Source organism: Nomascus leucogenys, chromosome 6, assembly GCF_006542625.1.
Source record: "Nomascus leucogenys isolate Asia chromosome 6, Asia_NLE_v1, whole genome shotgun sequence".
In the NCBI taxonomy this organism is placed as follows: domain Eukaryota; kingdom Metazoa; phylum Chordata; class Mammalia; order Primates; family Hylobatidae; genus Nomascus; species Nomascus leucogenys.
Window position 1 is genome coordinate 120,397,776 of NC_044386.1, and position 25,380 is coordinate 120,423,155.

Sequence of the window (25,380 nt, forward strand, 5' to 3'; positions counted from 1 at the left end):
GAAGTCCAAGATTGAGGCCTTGAGGCACAGGCAGATTTGGGATTTGATGAGGGGTCGCTTATCATAGACAGCATTTCTTGCTGTGTCCTTGCGTGGTGGAAGGGGCTGGTGAGCTCTCTTGTGAGTTTCTTTTATGGGGGCCCTGATCCTGTTGATGAGGGTTCTGCCCTCATGTCCCAGTCACCTCCCAAAACATCCACCTCCCAACACCATCACCTTGAGGGGTGGTGATTCAACATATGGATTTGAGGAGACACAAACATTCAGACCACAGCACCCAGGGAGCGCTCTGCCCTCAGCCACACGTACCTGTTCCCGTCATCCTATGGCCACGTTCCCTCAACTGTGTCCTCCACAGGGGAGCCCACCAAGAGCTAGCGACAGTGGCAGCTCCTGATGTCTGGAGCAGGCAGATCAGTGTCAGGATCACCATGCATTGTCCTCACGGAACTGGTGAGCCAGATGCTGGCTTCCAGGTCCACTTGCCCATGTGGACAGCGGATCTGCTCATGCTCTTTGCCCGCTCAGTGCCTGGCTGCGTAGGCATCAGTATTTTAGTGTGCGTGACAAACAGAACAAGAGGAGGCAAAGCATAAAGACAGACACACAGACAAAGACGACTTCCAGGGTGATTGCTGCAGCAAACCGTTTCAACCCAAACAGATGTTTTTTCCTGCTAAGGCCAAATCAGTCTGAAACTGGGATTTTTCAGGGAAAAGCTTGACAAGACCCAGACTCCTTTGGCACTGCCTGGCTTTGTTATCAAACACAGATAAGTGTGGGTGATAAGCGCCTGGTGCCCGAGAGTCTTGGCACAGCAGCCTCACGGGGAGGGAGGCAGTGATGAGTGGTTGAGCTGGCCCCTCCTGGCTGCCTTCTTGTAACAAAGAATGTCCAAGACCCTGCCCCTCGGGCAGTATGAACAAAGCCCTTATCGTTGTTACTGAAATGAGGCATCGCTGATGGTTCCTGGTAAACTTTTAACCAGCCAAATGCAGGGCTGGTGTGCTTCCTAAATTACACACTTGCACAGACCATCCTGCCCAATGACTTAACGTTCATCCCAAGTTAGAGTTCTTACCCCCTTTAGAGCAGCACCAGCCGAGCCACCCCCAGGCTCCGCCAGCATCTTCTGCAGCGTTCTTGCCAATGGGGAGGCATTTCTAAGAATCCTGAAATTGTCTAGCCAGTGGGGTCTGTGTTACTGGCTGGACATAATTCATGCTCTGTGTGATCTGTGCCAATGGGCTGCATCCATGATCTTGGTTTTAATCACAGCCTTTTGAACTAGGGGATGTTCTCCATACTATGACAGTGAAACCTTTAGTCGTGGAATCAAAGACAAGATGCTGCTCAAGACATCTGAACGGCCTAAGTCTGTGGTCATGAGGATACCATTGAACCCCACCCTGTTCTGCACTTGGGTGTTGTCTTAATCAATTCAGGCTGCTCTAGTGAATACTCTAGACTGGGCAGCTTATAAGCAACAGACATTTATTTCTCAATGTTCTAGAGGCTGGAAATCCAACATCCAGGGGCTGGCACAGTTGGGTTCTGGTGAAAGCCCACTTTCATGCTATAGACTGCTGCCACTCTGTGTCCTCACATGGCATAAAGAGAGCTAGTATCCAAGCATGGTGGTGCAGGCCTGTAGTTCCAGCTACTCTGGAGGCTGAGGTGGGAGGATCACTTGAGCCTGAGAGGCGGAGGTTGCAGTGAACCAAGATTGTGCCACTGCACTCCAGCCTGGGAGACAGAATGAGACCATGTCTTAAAAAAAAAAAAAATCATTTTCTTAAGGCCAGGTGTGGTGGCTCATGCCTGTAATCCCAGCACTTTGGGAGGCTGAGGTGGGCGGATCCCTGGAGATCAGGAGTTCCAACACCAGCCCAGCTAACATGGTGAAACTCCATCTGTGCTAAAAATACAAAAACATTAGCTGGGTTTGGTGACAGGTGCCTGTAATCCCAGCTACTCAGGAGGCTAAAGCAGGAGAATCGCTTGAACCTGGGAGGTGGAGGGTGCAGTGAGCCGAGATTGTGCCATTGCACTCCAGCCTGGGCAACAGGGTGAGACTCCATCTCAAAAAAAATAAAAATAAGAGAGCTAGCTAGCTCCCTAGCCTCTTCTTACAAGGCACCAACACATTCATGAGCTCTACCCCCTCTTGACCTAATCACCTCCCAGGGGCTTCACTCCCAAATACTATCATGTTGGTATGAACGGTTCAATGTATGAACTCTAGAAGACACAAATATCCAGTCCATTGCAGATGTGATGGGAGTGACATTGGGGTGCACGCCTTCCTGTTCCCAGATGCCACTCCATCCCCAAGACCAGCCTCAGTCTATCTCCACTGCCTCCACGATTGTCATCATCATTGCAGGGATTGGCTGGCACCTGCACTGCACCTCACATTAACCAAGTAGAGTCACCAGGGTGCGCAGGTGCAGATGGAGGCACCTTTCAGGATGCTCAATGGTGGTTTCTTGCTCCTTGGGAGCCTCACCCTGCCACTGCAGAGACCCTGCCTACCAATTCTTGAAAGCACCATCTCCCGGGTGGCTGCACTCTGGTAACCCGCTGCCTCCAGGCAGGCCACCAGTCTTTACAAAAGAGCCGCCTTTCTGGCAGGTGGCAACAGCACCTGCCTGCACGCACCTCTCCAGGTTAAAACCCTGAGAAGCAACTTGCTTTCTGAAGGAAGTTAAAAAGCCATCTGCTGTTGGTCTAACAGCACTTTCTTCAGACAGATACTGTAAAGATTAACCTCAGCCCACTCTTAAATCGATGCCCACAAAACCCCAAATTATTAGTCGTAGTTAATGAACTTTTATAAAAATCGGGCATTCTTAAATAAGATCACAAATTCAATTCAAATATAGTGCTTATGTCTCGTCGCAGTAATTGTCAAGATGGAATGTTCTGGATTCCTGTGGCATTTGTGAATGTGTAAAGCAAGAAAAAAATGGTTAAGGAAAATAATAGTAATTGTAATGTTAAAACCTCAGGGGCCTAATGAGTGGAAAGTCTGTATCTATTCATTGATAATAATGGTCTAATTACAACGGATTAAACATACAAATCACCCACATTTTATGCGAGACAGCACTCACAGAAATATTGCCGCGGTTTGCCTACTGGCGTTTCCCTCTCTTTCCCCTTCAGCTATAAATTGTGCTATTTTGGGGTGGCAGATGGCATTCTGGGAAATGTGGAGGAACATAGTAACTAGTTGGTAGGGGATGAGAGGCTTCAAAATGGCATTTTGAGTAGATTTCACTATGCTCCAAATAGGCTGATTCAAACCATAACATGAAACCTGGAAATACTATTTTATTCTGTTTTTATGAGGACTGAATTAAGTTTCATTTCAGTGAGTCACAAATTACTTAACATGCTGAAATTAACAGCACTCATAAAATTGGGAGGGAATTGGGGGAAGTAACACAAACATCGTATATTTTTCAGCAAGCCCCTATAAATCAAGAGTCCCATCATTAATGATTCCTACTGTTGGCCTCCAGAAGGAAAGACACCGGGGTAATAAGTCTCTGATACACAACTGCATCTGGAGGTGCTGACATGCAATGAGTGAGTCCAGCTGACACGGCTTTGCCCGTTGGACGGTGGACAGACCCAAATGTACCTGAGACCCAGCTATGCTTGCCTTACTGGTTTGTGCACACTTGTAGCCAACATTCTCCAATTCAGTTCCTACTTCCTTGGTACCATAATTTGTATACTTACCCTGGGCTTGATGAATACCAAGCCCAAACATCTTCAGGACCTGTGACCTTCTTCAGTGGAGGAAGTGCGTCTGATTAACCCGTGCTTCCCTATACACTGGCCCAGAGGAAAGCCTTTGATTGCATATTGAAAGAAGGGGCCAGGTGCAGTGGCTCACGCCTGTAATCCCAACACTTTGGGAGGGCAAGATAGGCGGATTACCTGAGGTCAGGAGTTCGAGACCAGCCTGGCCAATATGGTGAAACCCCGTCTCTACCAAAAATACAAAAATTAGCCGGGCACGGCAGTGCATGCCCATAATTCCAGCTAAGGAGGCTGAGGCAGGAGAATTGCTTGAACCTGGGCAGTGGAGGTTACAGTGAGCCAAGACCACGCCACTGCACTCTAGCCTGGGCGACAGAGAGAGACTCCATCTCAAAAAAGGAAAAAAAAAAAAAAGAGTGGCTGGATGGATGGATTATGTGTTCTTAGGATTTCAGTGGTTCTGGAATCTGGAGCCCATTTCAATGGATCACTTCCATTGCCAATAATCTATTGGCCTCCTATTTCGTGTCCAAAGATCATCTATGAGGCAGGTAGAATTACTGGGGAAATTTAGGAGAATTCAAAGAGACCCTGGTCTCAGAGGACCCCCAGGTAAAGCAGAGGTAACAAGCCTGCGTGCCTGGCACTTAAGCCTGGGTTTGCATCTTCACGATGCTCGCCACATGCTGCCTGTCCCTGCAGCATGACCCTGCAGCTGGCATCTCTAACGTGTGTTACTGTGGGTGCCAAACCTTTATGGATAGCAGTGCCTGAAACCCAAAGGTCATTCCCTTTTTTCTGATTAACCTCCCATGACAACTTCTGGTTGAAGCCAGCAGACCAAGCCACATGTTCCTGCCTCTTCCATGTGAGACTCCACTAAAGCAGCACAAACAGTGAAGGGAAGCAGGAGCCTCCAGGTGAAAGATGCCAACTCTTTCTGGACGACAGAAGTGGATGGAAGTGTCATGCAGGAACAAAGCAGCAGAGGCCAGAGCTGGAAGAAGTGCAGAATCGCAACTGAAAAGACAGCCCAAACCAAGAGTTGTGGGCTTGAGAATGGAGGGTCGGAAGTGAAGAGTGGGCTGAAAACAAAGAAGTCCGAGGGTGCATCGCCATGCTGACGGTGTCTGACCCCACACTCAGAGCTTGACGGGCTGTCAGGTAAAATGTTAGGGAGCTGCTTTCCAGGGTCATGGAACGAACTGTTTGAGGAAACCCAGAGCAGGCAGGGAGGCCTCTGTGCTGAGGACAGCGCCCAGCCTTCTGAGCTGAGGTTAGAGGTCAATTTGCCTCCCACTAGTCACGAAAGGAAACCTACCATGCAGCAGTGCCCGGCTTCGAATACAGATCTCCTTCGGTCGGCCTTCCTGTTGCTCGTTCTCAAATACGAGTGGGCAACCAGACATCATCTGCTATTTGAAGAAAACCAGCAGCGTGAAGGAGAAAGACCAAGAAAAACAGAAAAAACTGACTCTGGCAGAAAATTGAGATAATTATGGAATTCTCCGTGCAGCCAAACTATCAAGCAAGCATGCAGGGAAATTAATTTTGAGACACGGAAGAACTCAGAAATTCTATTTTCCACGCATCCGTTCTGCAGAAGTTACATGTAGTTTAGCAAAACAAGAATGAAATCAAGAAAGAGGAAGATGGGCACTACAGGCCCTGGCGGCACTCACCCAGAAACCCAGCAAATCCTGGAGTCACGGCTGCGCGACTGGCCTAAAATCTGCACTCGCTTAGAAGTCATTCAAGAAGTCAGTGGCCGGCCTCCAACCGAAGAGATAGGATGAGGCAGTAGTTGGAAGATAGCTAATAAGCTGAAGAAAGCAAATACCGCTTATTCCAGCCAGAAAAAACAAGTACCATCAAAACTTGTACAAGGAAGTCCCAATTCAAATATGAGAAAACTAAACTCCCCAGCTTGATAAGAGGTCATCATTTGTACGCACTTACTGAACACACATGTGCTTAACACCACACCAGCCACTGTGTGTGTCAGGGGATGGGGGAAGGCCAAGAATACAAAGAATTCTCAGACGCAGTCCTGTATGTGCTTGTGTTCCGTTAGGGAGATGACACATATTCACTTGGAAACCGAATGACCAGAGGTGAAGGCATGATTTAACAACCAAGAAGAGGTTCCGCTTAGACATAGCAGAAAGCACATAGGGTAGAATTGTGTTTATTCCTGCAGCAGGTATTTGTTGATAACGTTCCGAGTGCTGCACACCATACTGCGTGCTGGGCTTTCGTTAGGGAGCAGGACCAAGAGGATCCCTGTCCCTGTCCAACATACAGACAGGCCATGTCGACTCACAAACATGATCATTCCGGAGATCGGTATGTATGAAGAAGAAAGGAAAATGGTGCCATAGAGAGACCCAGCTGGGGACTGTGGCTGAGGAGGACAGTGAGCAGGTGGCATGGCACTTCTCTTAGGGGAGACAGCCCTTGAGGAAGAGCCAGCCTGGCGAGAGTTGGGGGCAGAGAGCTCCAAGCAGAGGGAAGCAAGAGGGAGACGGGTGCATTCCAGCAACAGAGGAGGGCGGGGGCTGGCACAAAGGAGCCAGGGCCCAGGCAGAATGGATGCAGAGGAGTGAAGCGATCTTGGCTATGGATAACTGATTCAAGTAGATCCCAGGAAATGAGTTAAGAGGCTATTCTGGCTGCCCACCTGGCTGAGGGGTCATTGGCGGGGAGGGCTTGCAAGAGTGGGCTGGAGGGGGTTGGATTCACTGTGCATCTGGCGGGGGAAGAAGGGAGGCTGAGTTGGTGAGCAGCTGGGATGAGATCATGGAGGGTCTTAAATTCATATGTGTGGACATTTCTGATAGGCAGTGGGGAACTGTGGCCACAGATCTTATCTCTCTTTTCGTGTGGAGATTAGTCTGGCAGCCGGCAGGAGAAAAGTGCTCCCGTAGTTCATGTCCTAATTAAGGAGGGTGTAAACTAGGGAGTGGAGGAGAACATGGAGGAGAAGTAGGCAATAGAGGTTTTCAGGGCACAGAAAACCCAAGCTCACCAACGAACTGGGTACATCCCAAAATAGAAGAGTCAGAAATGGCTTGGAGGTTTCAGGCTAGGATGCCTGTCTCTCAGTTCCAAGACAGTGGTAGGGGGTGTCCAACTAGAATTAAGTCAGGCAGCTTTGGAGGCGAAGTTGTCGCATTGAAAGTCTGGAGAGGTTGCTCAGCAGACTCTTAGTAGTGAGAGCCAGGCTGGAGTGAGGGAGAAGTGGGCTTAAGAGCTCTTCGCATGAGGGTGATGGCTGAAATAAGGAGAAGGTGAAATTACCAAGAAAATGAAAAATTAGAAGGAGCAGGGAGTCCCGGGGGAGCTACCCACTTTCGGGGAGTCGAAGAAGCAAGAGGAGGGAGGTGGGAGGAGAATCAGACAGGAGCCATCCTTGGCGTCTGGGACATCTTTAGGGTGTCTGCTTGTCTCCACACTGGCGCCTCCCTCCATCTTACATGTCTTTATTCCCAGGTTAGGCACTTACCAGGCACCATGGATGAATAAATACATGTACAGCAAAGACAGGGTGGGTGTTATGGCGGATGCTGTAGAGCAAGAGATGAAAGATGAGGCTGGAGACATGTCCGCTAGGTGTGATGACCAAGAGGCTGTTGTTACTGGTTACCTTCAACGGGGCAAAGTTCCAGGGTGGAATCCAGGACTCAGCTAAAGATGGACATTTCCCACTGTCCACGGCCCATCCTGTGCCCTCCTCAGCACATGGCTGTGGGCACTAAAGCTTTTCCAAGCACTTTTTGCATGTTTCATAGGAGCTGTCTTGACTAATAAAGAACCTGTGCTTTTCCCCCCGTTCCATCCCATCTCCTACCATCCCATGCCTTTAATTATGCCGTGGGGCATTGTTTCCTTGGCCCTTTGGTGTCACGCACACCCTGACTTAGCCAGAGGCACAGGGCGCGACCAGCAAATGCCGGCCAGGAACTTGTCCTGCATTGAAAGCTGAGAAATGGGTGATGAAGATTCCTAGGAAAGTAACTAAGGATCACCAGGATAACATGGGAAGACTTCAGAGAGTTTATTGCCTGGAGTTTCCTCAGGCTTGTTCATCTTGTTATCTTGGAACACCAAGCCTCATACATACAATCATCAAAGCTCCCCTAATATTCAGAATTAATGACTTCAGTTGTGTCCCGTGACAGCTTCCATTTGAAAACCATCCCAGTTTCTGCCAAGATTATAAGTTGCTTGCACTGACTGAAACAATGGAAGAAAATGCCCCCGTTGGCAGATTTTGTGGCTGTCACCCATCAGCATTTAGACTCACTGCTGTTCAGACACGGCCATCCCTGCATTCCCTGCCTCCAGATGCAGACTGAGGTGCAGGACGAGGAACCAGGCCTGAAGCCAGAGACTCACTCCTACCAAGCAAGGGTGTGGTTTGAATATTATAGGAAGCCAGTGTAGGGAAGGTCTACAGCAGAGAGTACCTGAGATGAGAAAGCCCAGGTGGGACTGGAACAGGTGCCAGGAAAGAGGCCAGTGGGAGAGACCAGCTCTGTGGGCATTGGCCCTGTGGCCCTACCAGAAGCAAGTCTGGAGACCATGCACTGGAGCTCTGAAGTGAAACAAAGCAGCAGACACGTGGTCTCACAGATTTGGTCTTGGCGTTTGCTAAACACTGCAGGGGGACATTTTCTGATCGTGGCTACTCTTTATTCTTAGTCCCTATAATTTTGTTTTGAGACGGACTCTTGCTCTGTTGCCCAGGCTGGAGTGCAGTGGCGCAATCTCAGCTCACTGCAACCTCTGCCTTCCGGGTTCAAGCTACTCTCCTGCCTCAGCCTCCAGAGTAGCTGGGACTACAGGTGCATGTCACCATGCCTAGCTAATTTTCGTATTTTTAGTAGAGACTGGGTTTCACCACGTTGGCCAAGCTGGTGTTGAACTCCTGACCTCATGATCCACCCACCTCAGCCTCCCAAAGTGCTGGGATTACAGGCGTGAGCCACCGCACCCAGCCAGCCCCTGTAATCTTTATACTGAGCAGCTTGATAGCAGCTGGCCAGCAGTCCACATCGAGAATCTAGGCAGCCCTGCACTGCACTCCAGGCTCACAGTGCCTCATCACAGCTGGCTTCCCTCCAGGTCACTACTGGATGGTCTGCCCTGGCAGAGCATTGTAGTTGGTTGCCAGTTACCATATGTGTCTCGATATGTTACCTACATCTCCCCAGCCGCCCTCAAGCCTGCTGTTATCCATTTGCTCCTTGCTGTCCTCTGGCCACTAAAACCTTCAGTTTTACCCTTTACCTCTTTTTATGCTAACTTTGAACAAGTTTGATCTTTTATTCAAGTTCTGCCCTTTTTCAGATTTCATCATGGTCATTTTTGGACTCAACTTGCTCAGCTTTTAGAACATCTTAAAGTCTGCCCTGGAATCTGTCCAGTTATGCTATCATTTTTGGACAGAAAATAGTAATTTCCCATTAAGTCTTTTTCAAAAAAATAAAAGGCTCCAAGGATGAGACTTGAGGGTTACTAAATATGAAGAGCATTCGCCTGTTCCTTTGAGTAGCATGCCATGGTGCAGCGGTTCGCGTCGCATGGCCCCGGTGAGGCATCTCCTGGGAGCCGATTAGAAATACACATTCTCAGGTGCACCCAGACCTGCTGGGTCAGAACTCTAGGGCTGGGACAGAGCAGTTTGTGTTTTCACAGCCCTCCCCATGAGGCCGATGCACGCTTAAGTTGGAGAACCGCTGCCGTAATGAACAGAGGGTGCTGATGTCTTTGGGGAGTTGTGGGGCCAGGCACTTGCCTCCAGGGATGCACATGCAGCCAGCCTGGCACCCCAGGCACTGTGCTTGCTCCAAGCCCTGCCTGCAGGTGGGAGTGCCTGTGAGGCGGAAGCACGGTGCTGCTTTTCGTGCAGGCATCACGGGAAAGGGCTACATCACCTCCACTAGGATTATCTTGGATCTTGATTTCTGGCTGTAGATTCCTTTGGAGTCTGAAGTGCCAGTATGTAATCTGGGGTGCAGGGCAGTAGGAAAAACCCAGTTCTTGTTCTGGAAGCATTAGCTTTATAGGGGGAAAATGTGGAGGGACATTTAGGCAATCTAGCTAGTAAATAATTACCCAGTGTTTACTATAATATAAATTTAGGTTATTTTAAAGAATACAAAATTCTCACTTTTTTAAAAAAGAAAGAGTCCAAAACCTTTTTCTACTTTTTAGAAAACAGGCTGTGCTTCTCAGGTCCACCTAGGGTAGAAGCAGCCTTTCCTCTGCTCTCAGACGTGCCTTGTTGAAAAGGTATGAGAGATGGGGCTCTTCGTAGACTAGGTCTCCCTACCTGAGAAAAGAGGGGCCCATACCCCCCCCCTGCCTGAATGGGCTGTGGGCATCCCTACCCTGTTAGAAAAGTCTGCGGTTTCCGTTGTATGTTCTGAGACTACTGGTTGTTTCAGCCAAGTTACAGGTGACCCGCACAGCCCAGAGGGGAACCCCCATCATGAAAAATTGTGGCTGCACCTGCTGGTGTGAGGGTTCAGGCTTCACTCCCTCCCCAGGGTCTCTGCCCCCAGGCAGTCAGGGCATCAGGCCTCGTTGTGACCCCCATGGGCACTTGTGCCTTCATGGATCTCCCTCCTCCAGAACAAATACCAAAAAATACACTTTACAACTATGTGCGTATAAAGACATATAATCTAGGTTGGATTCTGTGCATCTTTTTTCTCTCCCGAATTAAAATATTTTCTTGGGCCTCTGAATGGATCAGGGCCCCAGGCCCCATGCCTGCTGCACCTCATGGAAAAGTTAGCCTTTCAGGGCAGCCTCTTTAAAACTCCTCTGAGTCTTAACCACAGAATAATGAGGCCCTCTGGTTCTTTAGAAAATCGGCTGTGATGGCATCATCGGGTCTGCGGCCAAAGAAGACAGATGCGGGGTCTGCAGCGGGGACGGCAAGACCTGCCACTTGGTGAAGGGCGACTTCAGCCACGCCCGGGGGACAGGTGAGTGTCAGCCCATGGGGCTGCTGTGGCTACAGTGTTTTGTGTCCTTTGCCTAAAGCTACTGATTGCAGACTTCCCTACATTTCATATTTAAGGGCTAGATGGTAGTGGATAGGTGACCTGGAACTTCAGTTTCATTTCTGAAAAGAAAGGACATTTTAGCAAGAATGATGCCTTCAAGTTGCTAGCAATGAATAGTTTGCCATAAACGGAAACAGCTCCCCACTTAGCCCGAGGTCCATGAGTCAGTGGTAGCTGCCCTGTGCCAGGAGCTCAGCACTTCCTGGCAGCCCTCCTTCTGATGTGCAGGCAGAGAAGGTGGCAAAGACACTTGCCAAATCATTTTACCTGTCGATGGAAGAGGTTTGCTCTGTGTCTGAATTTTCTGTTAGTAAAAGTAGGATAGCACTTACATTTCTAAAACGTGCGTGAAGCCGTACAGTCTGGAAAGTCTCAGGTGCCACTGCCAGCTGTGACTCCGGAGTACCCGAGCCTCTTGGTCCCCAGGCACAGACATCCCTCAGCACTGTCCGTAGAGAGGGACGCCAGGATTCCGTTGATGGGCCGGCTTCATCTTTCTGCTTGCATGGTTTTTGCAGCTGCAGGCTGCTTTGTCTTACATGGAACATGACTTTCTGATCTCCTGTCCTGGAGGACAATGTTTGGGAAAGCGTCTGTGGTTGACACCTGGTGAGGGGAGCACGAGGCAGGCAAGCCACCTGGAGAGGGAGCTCTGGCAGCCTTAGCGAGGGTCCACTCACCCCCCGTCACCAGGAGAACTTGTGTTGGGAGGAATGAGCTGAGAAACTTATTTTAATTTCCACAACTTGCTTTGCATAGAAGCTTTTCAGTTCATTTTCCCCCGACAAGAGAACAGAAGCACATGTGTGCGTCCCTGCCCCACAGAACAGCCCGGTAAGGTGAGGCATGCTCTCCTCTCCACTTTTCTCTGTGTGGACAGGAAACTTGGTGTGGAGGAAACGTTCCTTCTAGATGCCTATGGGAAAGGCAACCTACTGCACCAACATTTTGTAGGACCCTGTGAAAGCAAAACCGGAGGAAAACGCAAATGCAAAATGAAACTTAAGAGTGAAATTTCAGGTGGATTTTAAAGACAGGTACCTAGTCAGCGAGGCACGGAGCTTAGTGTGAGCACCTGTGCCTGCCACGTGGCTCCTGAAGTCAACAGAGAAAGGAGAGGCAGGAGCAGGTTGGTTTGGGGGGAACTGGCCTCCAGAGCTGCACTGTCCAGTTCAGCAGCCACTGGTCCCTGGAGACGACCCAAACTGCAATTCATTAAAATGAAACCAACTTAAAAGTTTATCTTTCCGTCTCACTGGGCAAATTTTGAGTACTCTGTTGCCGCACACGGCCAGCGGCTCCTGTGTTGGGCAGCACAGGCAGACAATATTCCCAGCATTCCAGAAAGTTCTCCCGGACCACACGGCTCCAGAGCGTTGCCCATGTCTGCTATTCGTTTTGACGTACTTGATGCCATTTTCTCTACTGGTACCCCAGCTCCTGGGCTCCCATGAGAATTTGACCTTGCCTATTGCCGCTGAGTCAACATTTAGGAGCAAAACTCCTGCAGTTGGGGAAGGGTTACTACTTACTGTTGGCTTTTCTTTTTTAACGGAAGCGTTAGAACCCTTTGTTTACTAAATTGAACATTGTACTGAGCTCCCATAGAGAGAACTGACTACAAGTGCGTGATTCTGTAGGAGACAAGTCAGGTACAGCCAGGCCCACCCCCATCCCCAACCCTGGGCAACTCTGTATGTAGAACACTAAGGAAAGTTCTACCACACATCTGACATAGGATCTCACTTCTGAGATAACCCAGATTAAGGTCAAAAGTGGTCTTCCTTTGCCCAGACTCTGATCTGTATGCCAGCCCTTGATTTGGCCTAGGCAGACCCATTCATCTGGCCACAGTAACGTCCTCCTCTCCTGCTCACCCCTTTCCCTTCTCCATCCACTCCAGCCTGGGCCACATCCCTGTCTGGAGTGTGAGGTCAGACCCCTGTGGCCATGACAGTCCCTCATGGAAGGATGGACCATCCTGGAAGCCTCCTTGGGTGGCTGCTCCCACCCTGGCTTGCAGCCTAGCGTGTGTCCTTCCAGCTGCCAAAGCACAGAAGCCTTAGCAAACATTCAGACAAAAATAAGCACACATTTGCCTCACCTACCTGGACTGTCATTCTGAGTGATTGCCAATCGTCACACATTCATTTTAAGGTACACAGCAGTTCTTTGTTTTTTGTTTTTCATATCCTCACAGCTGGAGTCTGTGAACGCAAGCCCACATCAATATGGATTCTATATATTGAAAATCTGCCTTTGCAGATCATCACATTTGCACGTGAATGAGTCACTGGCTGCCTATCTAGTATAGTTTCATTCAACACAAACATGTCATCATGGTCTGACATACTGGAATGCACTTAGACAGAGATACAAATGGTTACCCCCAAGCCCATTCACGCAATGATTATTTATGCAGCATGACTACATTTTAACCACTAGGTATACGGAAATAAGTTATTGTCCCCACCTCAGGTAGAGTCGAGAGAGGGGACCCCCCCACCCCGGGCAAACAGACAGCATCAGCCTATGTGAGCATGAGGTGGAGGCAGCCCAGCAGGCATCTTGTGGGACCCCAAGTTCTGGTGGGGCACCAGACCTAGGCCTCCAAAAGATGAGGGTGGCCCCCAGCACTAAAGGACAAGTAGAAATCAGCTGATAGTGGGGGTAGGGGGAGGACACCTCAGGCTGAAGGGGAAACATATCCTTGCGAGACCCAGCATGGAAATCGTAGAAAGCCCCCAGGTCAAGAGGCATCTCGGTGACGCCAAGTGCAGCTGAGTGGGTGGATTCACCAGGCCTGTCAGTTTAGATAGGAAGCTGACTTTCATCTCTGCTCGCCTCTGAAGAATGAGGGAAGGAGGAATGCCTTATCCCCCTTAAGGGTGAATATCAAAGAGAAACTCCACACCAGAAAGATAAAGCAGAATCAAATGCTGGATTTTTGCCCAATTTTCTGAAGTCTTGACCCCTGCCTGAACTCCTGTGGGTCCTCTTGCCAAAGTTCCTGAGCTAAGAATCCAGGGCAGACCCACACATGGCAAAGTGTCCAGCTCAGCAGAGCCAAATCTCCCTCTCTGTCATGAGAGGTCCCAGTGTGGCACCAGGGGAAGTGGCATCCTGAGTATAGGGCGTTTATCGCCCTCCAGCCTGTTGCTTCCAAACTTTGAACAAATGAGGTCCTCAGCGACTTATCTATGGAAGGAATCAACTCAACTTGGCTATCATACTGCTTTTCTGATGGATGGGCTTCAAAATGCTCGTGCCTTGGGCTGGCTTAAGACAGTTGAGTTATCTGAACCCAGTAATCTGAGAGTTCTTGGTGTGATGCTTTCATTTCATTAAATTGCCATTTTAAAAGTATTATCTTTATTCCACCCTGCTCCTTGGCAGTGAAAAGGTGGCTGGTCAGTCTCCAGGTGACTGGCCCATGGACAGCCAGGACACACCTGGACTGAAGTCCTCACCGAGAACCAGCCAAGGACACCTGTGGGCTTTGGCTCCCTTTGCTCTGTGTTCTCGTGAGAACCTGTTCACATAATCCTTAAAAGAAAGGGTGGCAGCCAGGCGCAGTGGCTTACACTTGTAATCCCAGCACTTTGGGAGGCCGAGGCGGGCGGATCACGAGGTCAGGAGATCGAGACCACAGTGAAACCCCAACTCTACTAAAAATAGCAAAAAAAAAAAAAAAAAAAAAAAAAAAAAAAATTAGCCGGGCGTGGTGGCAGGCGCCTGTAGTCCCAGCTACTCGGGAGGCTGAGGCAGGAGAATGGCGTGAACCCGGGAGGCGGAGCTTGCAGTGAGCCGAGATTGCGCCACTGCACTCCAGCCTGGGCGACAGAGCAAGACTCCGCCTCAAAAAAAAAAAAAAAAAAAAAAAAAAGAAAGGGTGGGGTGAGGATCCCTATTGAATGTGGATAGATCCGTGTGTCACATATTTGTTCAGTAATTACCTCTAGAACCCCTGCCACATGCCAGGTTCCATGCTCTGTCTGGTATGGGATGTGGAATCTCGTGGGGGTGGAAATTGACTGTTACGTGCTGATGGTACAAAATGAGGCTTCTTTACACTGTGATGAAGAATCATAAAATGTGCACATAAACCAATTACAACGTATTTCTTTTTCTCAGTTAAGAATGATCTCTGTACGAAGGTATCCACATGTGTGATGGCAGAGGCTGTTCCCAAGTGTTTCTCATGTAAGATGCTGGATGTTACGTGTCATCCCAGCAGTGACGTGCTTGGTGGGGCTCTTGCCTGGCTCATGCGTCTGAGTGTTTTCTGAATAGAATCAATGGGAATATGTTGTGTGCGAAGCCATGGATAAACGCAGAGGCCATTAAATGCTTATATAAACTGATGCTGAAGACTGTTTACCATAAGAAAAACTATAGGATGAAACCAATTTTAAAGCTATAAAAGACAGAGTCAAATGGAAACATACCCTAGCGTGCTGGGGGTAAGTTTTCTTTCCCCTCAATCACACCTGGTGCTCTGGCAGGAAATACCAAGGCGTGCCAGAGAATTTAGCCTTAGCTGGCACCTTCCTCCATAGAAAAGTTTTCATATTTCAGGACTGGTTTCCCTACAGGCAGAGGGGCATTTGGTAACACCCTTCTGGTCTTCATTGGTCTACACTGACCTCCCATTCTGAGGGTCGAACCAAGGCACAGTCTAGCCTCACGGGTTTCCCAAACAATGAGTTCTTTTCAATTAGACCCAGGAGCAACCTTTAGGGAGAAACATAAGATAGTAATATTCTTGTGAACAACTTTTGTAAGAAGAGAAAAATAACACAAATGCTTCTCCAAATATTTTATGATCTATTTACAAAACAAAAAAAGAACTCTGATTTTGGGGGAAAGAGTCCGAGTACAGGTAGCCGGGGTTTTACCTCTAGTCCATCGTGGTACCTTTTCAGGTACCATGCAATGGTTTTCTTCCAAAGATGGTTAATGCTCCTGAAAACATGAGGAAAAATGAGAGCCCCAAATCCTCTAACAGCAAGTCTACTTGAGAAACTCAGACACAAACGATTTTACAGGGAAATTGCTCATTGCCTAGTAATAGTAACTCTGGAAGATTTGAGACAGTTAAAGGTCAACATCACTTTGAAGTTCCTTCTTACTACTGGTCCTTAGGGCAGAAACGGCATGTTCTCCTGGAACCATGGCAAAGGCACTGGATTTCATCCATGGCTTCCTCATGAAACCAAATCATGTTGCTGTAACTGGATTTCTCCTGCTTGGTGGCTGAAGCTAGAATGAGAAATCGCTCGAAAGATAAAGCCTTCCTACCTTACCTAAAATGTGAATCTGTCTTGTAAATGCTGAGAGTAAATCCTACCTCGTAATTATCCTTCATGCTTCGGCAGTGTGGTGGTATCTGGCGTCCACATCGTGGGGTGTCTGGCCTGAGAGATGCCAAGGTGCTTTGGGGCTTGGTGATGGTACTCTTTCCCTTCTTGGTGGCTCTTCACACCTGCCTCAGGTGGACTTTGAGCTCTGGGTCAGAGCAGGGATTGGAGGACTGTGAGCTCGAGGCAGTTTCCCTGGTTTGTGGACAGAGGGCCTGCCTTTCAGTTCAGGGACTGTCTTTTTCATTGGTTACCCTTTATTTTATTTGTTTGAGACGGAGTCTCACTCTGCCACCCAGGCTGGAGTGCAGTGGCGCGATCTCAGCTCATTGCAAGCTCCGCCTCCCGAGTTCAAGCAATTCCCCCGCCTCAGCCTCCTGAGTAGCTGAGATTACTGGCACGCACCACCACACCTGGCTAATTTTTTGTATTTTTTAGTAGAGATGGGGTTTCACCATGTTGTTCAGGCTAGTCTTGAGCTCCCGACCTCATGATCCACCTGCTTCAACCTCCCAAAGTGCTGGGATTACAGGCGTGAGCCACTGCGCCCAGCTGGTTGCCTTTTTATCATGAACAGAGAAACTTGTCCTAGAACAGTTAGCAGAGCGCATGCATAAGGACTGCCCTGCGTTGAGCGGTCACCTGAGGGTGGGCTCACTTGGGGACCGAGTCCGCCTTGAACTGCTTTGCATCAGCACCTCCACCAGGGGCACATGAGAAAAGACAGAAAACAGATGTCTTTTCACTGTTGCATCTTGTGCCAAGGTTAAGCTTAAAAATAGATGTGGATACCATGTATCAGCTGCAAAGGTACCCTGCTGTGGAATGAGGGAAAGGAATTGATCAGGGCCCAATCAGCTCTGTCAGATTCTGCAGATTGGTGATCCCAATGCCAAGGTTTGTTGGTTGCGAAAGATTCCACACAACAGCAGCTTCCTTCAAGAACAGCTCATCCCCCACAAGCAGATCTTGTTTCCAGGCACGTTTGGTAGTTTGAGTGGAAATTCCTCTGAAAAAGATTCTAATCACTTTGACCCTGAACAACTTTTATCTCAGTTTTTGACATTTACTGCCTTACATGCCTGGAATCCAATCACAGTTGAAACTCCCCAGAAGGAACTGATTTCTCTAAGAGAGCTTTGCTGTAGAATATTTTGTGCCATAATCCTAAAAGCTGGTTTTCGTGTGGCCAGAATTTTTCAGTAGAGAAGGATTCCTAGAGCAAAGACAATTTTTAATCAAAAAACCTTGCCCTCGCTCTAGAGCCACTGGAGGGGAGGGGCCGTGTGCCGGCTGCTCCTGGCAAGCCAGTGCCACTATTCCCAAGTCAGATGTGGTTAGAAAGGGTCCTACTAGATGACCACACAACAGCATGGGGATCAGGGCAGGACAATGAGGCACCAGCTGCCCTCAAACTAGACTTTGTTTGCATTTGTGAAGTCTCTCCAAACATCCTGCAGGACATTTATTTGTAAACATCCGAGACTGGGTCTGTGGTAACGATGCCAAGGCGTTTGCTGTCGAGGCTGAAGGACACTGCTAAACTTTCTGACCGAGAAACTTTCTTTCTGGCTGATTGAACGTGTATGTGGTTGTTTTCTCGTCTTCCCAAGATCACCTGAAAATGAATGAAAAGGAACTTCTTGAAACATTTAGGGAGAACAAGGACATCTCGGGTGGAAGTTCATCTATGGATGGAACGGAATGAATATACTTGGTTGCTGCAATAAACAAGCAAACAAAACTAATGTAAAAGTGCCTTCCAGATCTCAGTGGCTTAACACAAAAGTCTGCTTCCAGCCCCTGCTGCTTGTGCACTGTGGGTCAGCAGGAGGCCCTGCATAGTGAGGTCACTCCTGGAACTAGGCTGGCAGAGACTTTATCTGTTTACACGCTGCCACAGTCACCTTGGCAAGGAAAGGGAGTGTGGCAAACCAGGCCCTGATGTGCTTCAGGCTCCTGCAGGGAAGGGACACACCTCATTTTCACTCACATTTTACTGTTCAAAGTCACGTGGTCACACACGTTTAAGTGGGTGGTGAAATGCATTACTTCCGTATTTCCAGAGAAAGACTTGGAAATATTTGTGGCCAGCACCATAACACAGCAGCTCTAGGAGTTTTCCCACAACACGTTTCCTCTAGGAAACGCCTCTTCATTCTGGTATTTTGGTTGCCAACACAGCAGCAGCTCCCTGCACCCAGCAGAAAGCCAATCCTGAGAGTAAGCAAACCCTGCGCATCCCCACGGGAGACCGCCCAGCTGCGGCCTGGTTCTTGAAGGAGAGTCTCAAACAAAAAAAGGACTATGAAAACCATGCAATAAGGCCAGGCACGGTGGCTCACGCCTGTAATCCCAGCACTTTGGGAGGCCAAGGCGGGTGGATCATGAGGTCAAGAGATGGAGACCATCCTGGCTAACATGGTAAAACCCCATCTCTACTAAAAATACAAAAATTAACTGGGCATTGTGGCACACGTCTGTAGTCCCAGCTCCTCGGGAGGCTGAGGCAGGAGAATCGCTTGAACCCAGGAGACAAAGGTTACAGTGAGCCGAGATTGCACCGCTGCACTCCAGCCTGGGCAACAGAAGCAAGACTCTTGGTCTCAAAGAAAAAAAAAAATGCAATAAAAGCAAAGAAACAACAGATGATAGACTGACAATTTTTGCAACATGTCTAGTAAGTAAAGAGTTTGAGTCCAAAAAATATCAAATTATAGTAATATATGTGACATACATTTTTTAAACTACTGCATCTTAAGAAAAGATGGTAGAAAAATGGGCAAAGCTTAAGAACAAGGCCATTAACTGAAAAGGGAAAACAAATGGCCCATAAGTGTATAGGACACTGAGCCTTATTGGTTCTCAGGGAAATGCAAATTAAACTTATGACAACATCTTTTCACCGAATAGATTAGCGAATATTGAGAAGATTGATCTTGTCAAGTATTTAGAAATCTTTGAATAAACGTTGACTCTCGTGTAGTGTTGGTTGGCTTAAATAGTATTTAAACCAGTGTCAACTAAGCAGTACCTGTGTTTGACTCAATGATGTTCACAGTAGCTGACCTGGTAGGACATTATATTTATGCACAAGAAGACATGTACAAAGCCATTCATAGAAGTATTGTTGCTTTTCTAAGCAGCTTTATAAAGATATAATTCACATGCCATATAATTCACCCATGTAAAGTGTGCGATTCAACGAGTGTTTAGCACATGCACGAGATTCTGCAGCCATGTATTAGGGTTCTCTAGAGGAGATACACACATACACACATATATGTGGGAGCTTATTAAGGAGTGTGTGTGTGTGTGTGTATGTGTGCGTATATATATATAGGGTAGTTTATTAAGTATTAACTACATGATCACAGGGTCCCACAATAGACTGTCCGCAAGCTGAGGAGCAAGGAGAAGCAGTCCCAGTCCCAAAGCTGAAGAACTTGGAGTCTGATGTTCCAGGGCAGGAAGCATCTAGCACAGGAGAAAGATGTAGGCTGGGAGGCTAGGCCCACCTCTCCTTTTCATGTTTTTCTGCCTGCTTTATACTCACTGGCAGCTGATTAGATTGTGCCCACCAGATTAAGAGTGGGTCTGCCTTCCCCAGCCCCCTGACTCAAATGTTAATCTCTTTTGGCAACACCCTCACAGACACACCCAGGATCAATACTTTGTATCCTTTAATCCAATCAAGTTGACACTCAGTATCAACGATCACAAGTCCACGCCTTGTCAACTTGAACCCATACACATCTCCTGAGAACACACATAATCTTCAAATAAAGACAATAATAAGGTCGTAATTACCCCTAACATAATACAGCTATCCTTCATACAACCAGAAATACACCAGTCCCCAACCCAAATACTATTACATAAAGTTAATACTTACATGCTGATAGGAAGTCAATAAATCTTATGTCACGTGATAAAGGAAAAGGAAATAAAATAAAGATACTTTCTTAATACAAGTGTATACATGCACAAACATGTTTTTAGCAAAAGAAGGAGGAAATACTCATGGCAATTACAGTCTTCCTTTCTGCAGCTGGTCACATGGTTGTAGCTGATATAGATAACTACCTTTTTCTACTGCCCGTTCTGTATTCCCTTTGCCTTCAGCAAGCACCTCAGCAGGTCATGGGTTTTTTCTTGGTAGAGTGACCCAAACCTTCATTCCTGAATGGTCTGGGTCATTTGTAGTCCTGCCTGGATTGGGCTGTCATAGTTTCCCATTGACCTTAATCACAGGGCATGGTAATACTAAGAGACGCCCTAATGGATCTCCTGTATTCCATGCATGCTCTTCCTTACCTCCTTTGTGGAATAATAGACTGATTTCATCTTGATAGTCCGGGTCAGTCACCCCAGCCAACACTGTAACTCCCTTCTTGGCCTGTTGACCTAAAGGTGAGAGGAGCCGAAAGTGTCCAGGTGGGTACCAGTCTTCCAGTTTAATGGAATCGTTGTGTCTCCTGGTGGCAGCATTCCTCCCTCTGGAACTGAGATCTCCAGGCCAGCAAAATGTAATGTCGGGGGAACAGGAAGCAAAAATTTTGCTAGGGGATCCCTAGGGGTGATGGTGAGTGGTATCACTTCACTTCCACCCCTTGATTCCTGGACCCATGAATCCTGACTATGGGAGAAACAGTATCATATATTGGACGCTGATTCAGAACATATACGGCCTGCTGGAGAACTTTGCCCCAGTCCTGCAAAGTATTGTCACCGAGCTGGCATTGTAATTGTGACTTCAAAAGGCCATTCCACCGTTCTTTGGGCCTCTTCAGGATGATGGAGAACATGGTAAGACCAGTGAATTCCATGAGCATAAGCCCACGGCTACACTTCTTTAGCTGTAAAGTGAGTGCCTTGGTCGGAGGCAATGCCGTGTGGAATACCGTGTTGGTGGATAAGGCGTTCCGTGACTCCAAGGATGGTAGTCTTGGCAGAAGCATTTCGTGCAGGATAGGCAAACCCATATCCGGAGTAAGTGTCCATTCCAGTGAGGACAAACCACTGCCCTTTCCATGATGGAAAAGGTACAATATAATCAACTTGCCACCAGGTAGCTGGCTGATCACCCCAAGGAATGGTGCCATATCACCACAATCATTCCCAAAAGAAACCCCATAGGTAACAGTCATTCCCCATCTCCCTCTTAAGCCCTAGGCAACCACTCATCTAATGTTTGTATCTACAAATTTGCCTATTCTGGACATTTCGTGTAAATGGAATCATATAATATGTGGTCCTTCCTGACAGGCTTTTTTCCCTCAGCATAGTATTTTCAAGTCATCCATATTGTCGCATACCTCAATGTTTCTTTTTATTTCCAAATACTATTCCATTGTTTGGAGATACCACATTTTATAAATACAGTCATTGGTTGATTGGTATTTGGATTGTTTCCACTTTTTTGGCTATTAGGAATAATGCTGATATGAACTTCAGTGTACAAGTTACCATGTGGACATGTTTTCATTTCCCTTGTGTATATACCTGGGAGTGGAATTGGTGAGTGATAATTCTGTGTTTAACTTTTGGAGTAGCTGCCAAACTTTTCCAAAGTGGCTGCACCACTTTACATTTCTGCTAGCAATGAATGAAGGCTACTGTTTTTCCGTGTTCTCTCCAACTTACTATTTTTTGTTAGAGTCATCCCAGTGGGTACAATGTGGTATGTCCTCATGGTTTTGGTTTACACTTCCTTAATGACTAATTTATCATTAGCATCTTTTTATTTGCTTATCGATCATTCATATATCTTTTTTTGGGGAAGTGCCTGTTAAAATCCTTTGTCCATTTTTAAATTGGACTGTCATTTTCTTGTTGAGCTGCAAGCTTTCTTTACATATTCTGGATGCAGTTCCTTTATCAGACAAATGCTTTGCACAGATTTTCTCCCAGTGTGTGAGTTGGCTTTTCACTCTCTTGATGGTATCTTTTGCAACACAGGTTTTCAGTTTTGATGTAATCCAGTTAAACTATTTTTTCTTTTGTTGCTTGTGCTTTTGCTGCTATGTCTAAGAAACTATTGCCTAATTCAAGGTCACGAAGATTTACCCCTCCGTTTTCTTCCAAGAGGTTTCTAGTTTTAGCTCTGATATTTACATCTGTGATCCATTTTTTAGTTAATTTTTTTGTATGGTCTGAAATAGGAGTACAACTTCATTCTTTTGCATATGGATATCCAGTTGTCCCAACACTGTTGAAGACTGTTCTTTCCCCGATGAATATTCTTGGCATCTTTGTTTAAAAAAATTGTCTTCTGGACTCTCAATTATATTCCATTGTTAGAAACGACTGTCCTTATGCCATTACCTTGCTGTCTTGATTGCTATAGATAGCTAGAAAGTTTTGGAATCAGGAAGTCTGAGTTCTTCAACTTCTTTTGAAATATTATTTTGGCTATTCTGGGTCTATTGCATTTTCATTTGAATTTTAGGAACAGCTTGTCATTTTTGGCCAAAAAAAAAAAAAAGCTGGGATTTTTTTATAGGGATTACATTGAATCTGTAGACCAATTTGTGAAGCAGTCACATTTTTACAATGTCGTCTGATCCAAGAATATAAAATGTCTTTCCATTTATGTAGATATTTGTTAATACCTTTCAGCAATGTGTTGTACTCTTCAGCTTACAACCCTCCAGGTCTTTTTTAATATATTCCTAAGTGTTTGATTCTTTGTGATGCTACTTAAATTGAATTGTTTTTAAATTTCATTTTCCAACTGTTCATTCCTAACATATAGAAATGCAGTTGATTCTTATATATTGGCCTGGTATCCTGCAATCTTACTGAACCTGTCATAATAGGTTTTTTAATGGATTCCTTAGGATTTTCTGTATATAAGATTTTAGCATCTGCAAATAGAGATAATTTTACTTCTTCTTTCCTATCTGTATGCCTTTTATTTCTTTCCCTTGCCTAGTTGCCCTAGATAGAACTCCCAGTACAATGTTGAATGGGAGCAGCAGGACGTCCTTGTCTTGTTCCTTCTCTTAGGGGACAAGCATTTAGTATTTCACCATTAAGTATGCGGTTAGCTGTGGAGTTTTGTAGAGATGCCCTTTATCAGGTTGAGCATGCTCCCTTCTATTCCTAGTTTGTTGAGTATTTTTATCAAGAAGGAGTGTTGAAATTTGTCAAATGCTTTTCCTGCACCTATTGAGATGATCTTGTGGATTTTGCCCGTTATTAACATGGAGGATTATATTGATTGATTTTTTTTTTTTTTTTTTTTTTTGGAGAGGGAGTCTCTCTCTGTTTCCCAGGCTGGAGTGCAGTTGCACAATCTCGGATCACTGCAACCCTTGCCCACCGGGTTCAAGCGATTCTCATGCCTCAACCTCCTGAGTAGCGGGGATTACAGGCACGCACCACCATGCCAGGCTAATTTTTGTTTTTTTTGTTTTTTGTTTCTTTTTTGTGGTAGAGATAGGATTTCACCATGTTGGCCAGGCTGGTTCCGAACTCCTGGCCTCAAGTGATCCACCTGTCCCGGCCTCCCAAACTGCTGGGATTACAGGGGTGAGCCAATGTGCCCAGCCTGATTTTTCCATATGTTGAAACAAGCTTGAATCCTAGCATAAATCATATTTGATCATAGTGTAGAATCCTTTCTATATGTGGCTGGATTGGGCTTGCTAGTATTTTGTGGAGGGGTTTTCTGTGCATATTCGCATATGATATAGTGTTGTTTCTTACAGTGAAAATTTTGAAACAACCTAAATGTCCATTAATAGGCAAGTAGTTATATAAACTTCATAGCGATTTAAGCAAACAAATAAAGTAGAGCTATACATAATAACATACATGACCTCTGAGACATGTTTTTAAAAATTGCAAATGTTGTGTGATATAATACTGAGTTACTCCTAACATAGAATTGAGACAAATGTAAACATGAAAATACTATGCTATGTTTTTGTTTGTGTAGTATTAAACTTCTTACAGTGAGAAAGTATACTCAAGTGTATTTGTGTAAATTCAAAATATATAGTTTTTTAAAAGGAAAATGAGAGTGAACACACTGATATCAATAAACCTGTGTCCTAACAAATTTCACTGTAAACCAAGGAAAGTCCTGTTAGCCTACAGCACTGTCCTGTTTCTCCCTACCACACCTACTGCAAGCAGTCAGTATGATTAGAACTTGTCTCACTTTAAAATTTGAAATAAATTTACCAGTACAGGATCTATACAAGTATCCAGCAATAGGAAAAAGATAAAGGGGACAAGGAAAACAAATAACTTTTTAAAAATCCTGGCAAAATGTTACCAAGGAAAAGATGAAAAATGTGACCCAATGTTACTGCCATAAATTTCAGAAAGTGACCAACAGTAGCCTTGATAAAATAGGAACTCATAGGCCAGGCACGGTGGCTCACGCCTGTAACCCCTGTACTTTGGGAGGCCGGGGTGGGTGGATCACCTGAGGTCGGGAGTTCGAGACCAGCCCGGCCAACATAGTGAAACCCCATCTCTACTAAAAATACAAAAAATAGCTGGGCATGGTGGTGGATGCCTGTAATCCCAGCTACTAAGGAGGCTGAGGTAGGAGAATCGCTTGAACCCGGAAGGCAGAGGTTGCGTTGAGCTGAGATCATGCCACTGCACTCCAGCCTAGGCAACAGAGCAAAACTCTATCTCAAAAACAAAAAAAGGAAAGAAAATAAGAATTCATAGCTAAGATACAAGACCTCAAGGAAGAAACAGTGACGCAATGAAGCAAGAGAGAGAGAGATAAAACGTGACTTAGCAGAACTGAGGACATATGTAGGAGAGGTCAATGAATCCATCACAGAAACCAGGTCTACGTGGAAGCAGACAGAGCAAGTCAGCACTAGGAGAGTGCAGCAGGAAACCTGGAGGACAGGATTGAGAAAAACAGCAGTGGAAAATGGAAATAAACAAAATTCCCAGGATAAAAGAACAAATGAGCACTGCAGAAGACAAAGGAGACAAATGTATATACTTTTATATCCCCCCCAAAAGAAAACCAAGCAAATAGATCAGAAAAAAGATATGTGTACTGATAATATAACCTCGTATCCCTGGAAAAGTTGACACAAAACTATGAATAGCCTAATAGTTATTAGACATTAAAGGTAAGACTCCTTTGAGCATCTCATCTAAATTTTAGAGCACCTAATAATAGG

At 46.4% G+C, this 25,380-nt stretch overlaps 1 protein-coding gene across 1 annotated transcript in view; it reads left to right on the forward strand.

The window, feature by feature from the left end:
* The window catches only part of ADAMTS17 (ADAM metallopeptidase with thrombospondin type 1 motif 17), a 361,941-nt gene that overhangs the window by 232,122 nt on the left and 104,439 nt on the right, over positions 1-25,380 (forward strand). Inside the window, exon 15 of the mRNA XM_030813849.1 lies at positions 10,652-10,772. Coding sequence (XP_030669709.1) covers positions 10,652-10,772 — 121 coding nt within the window. The remainder of the gene's footprint in view (positions 1-10,651; positions 10,773-25,380) is intronic.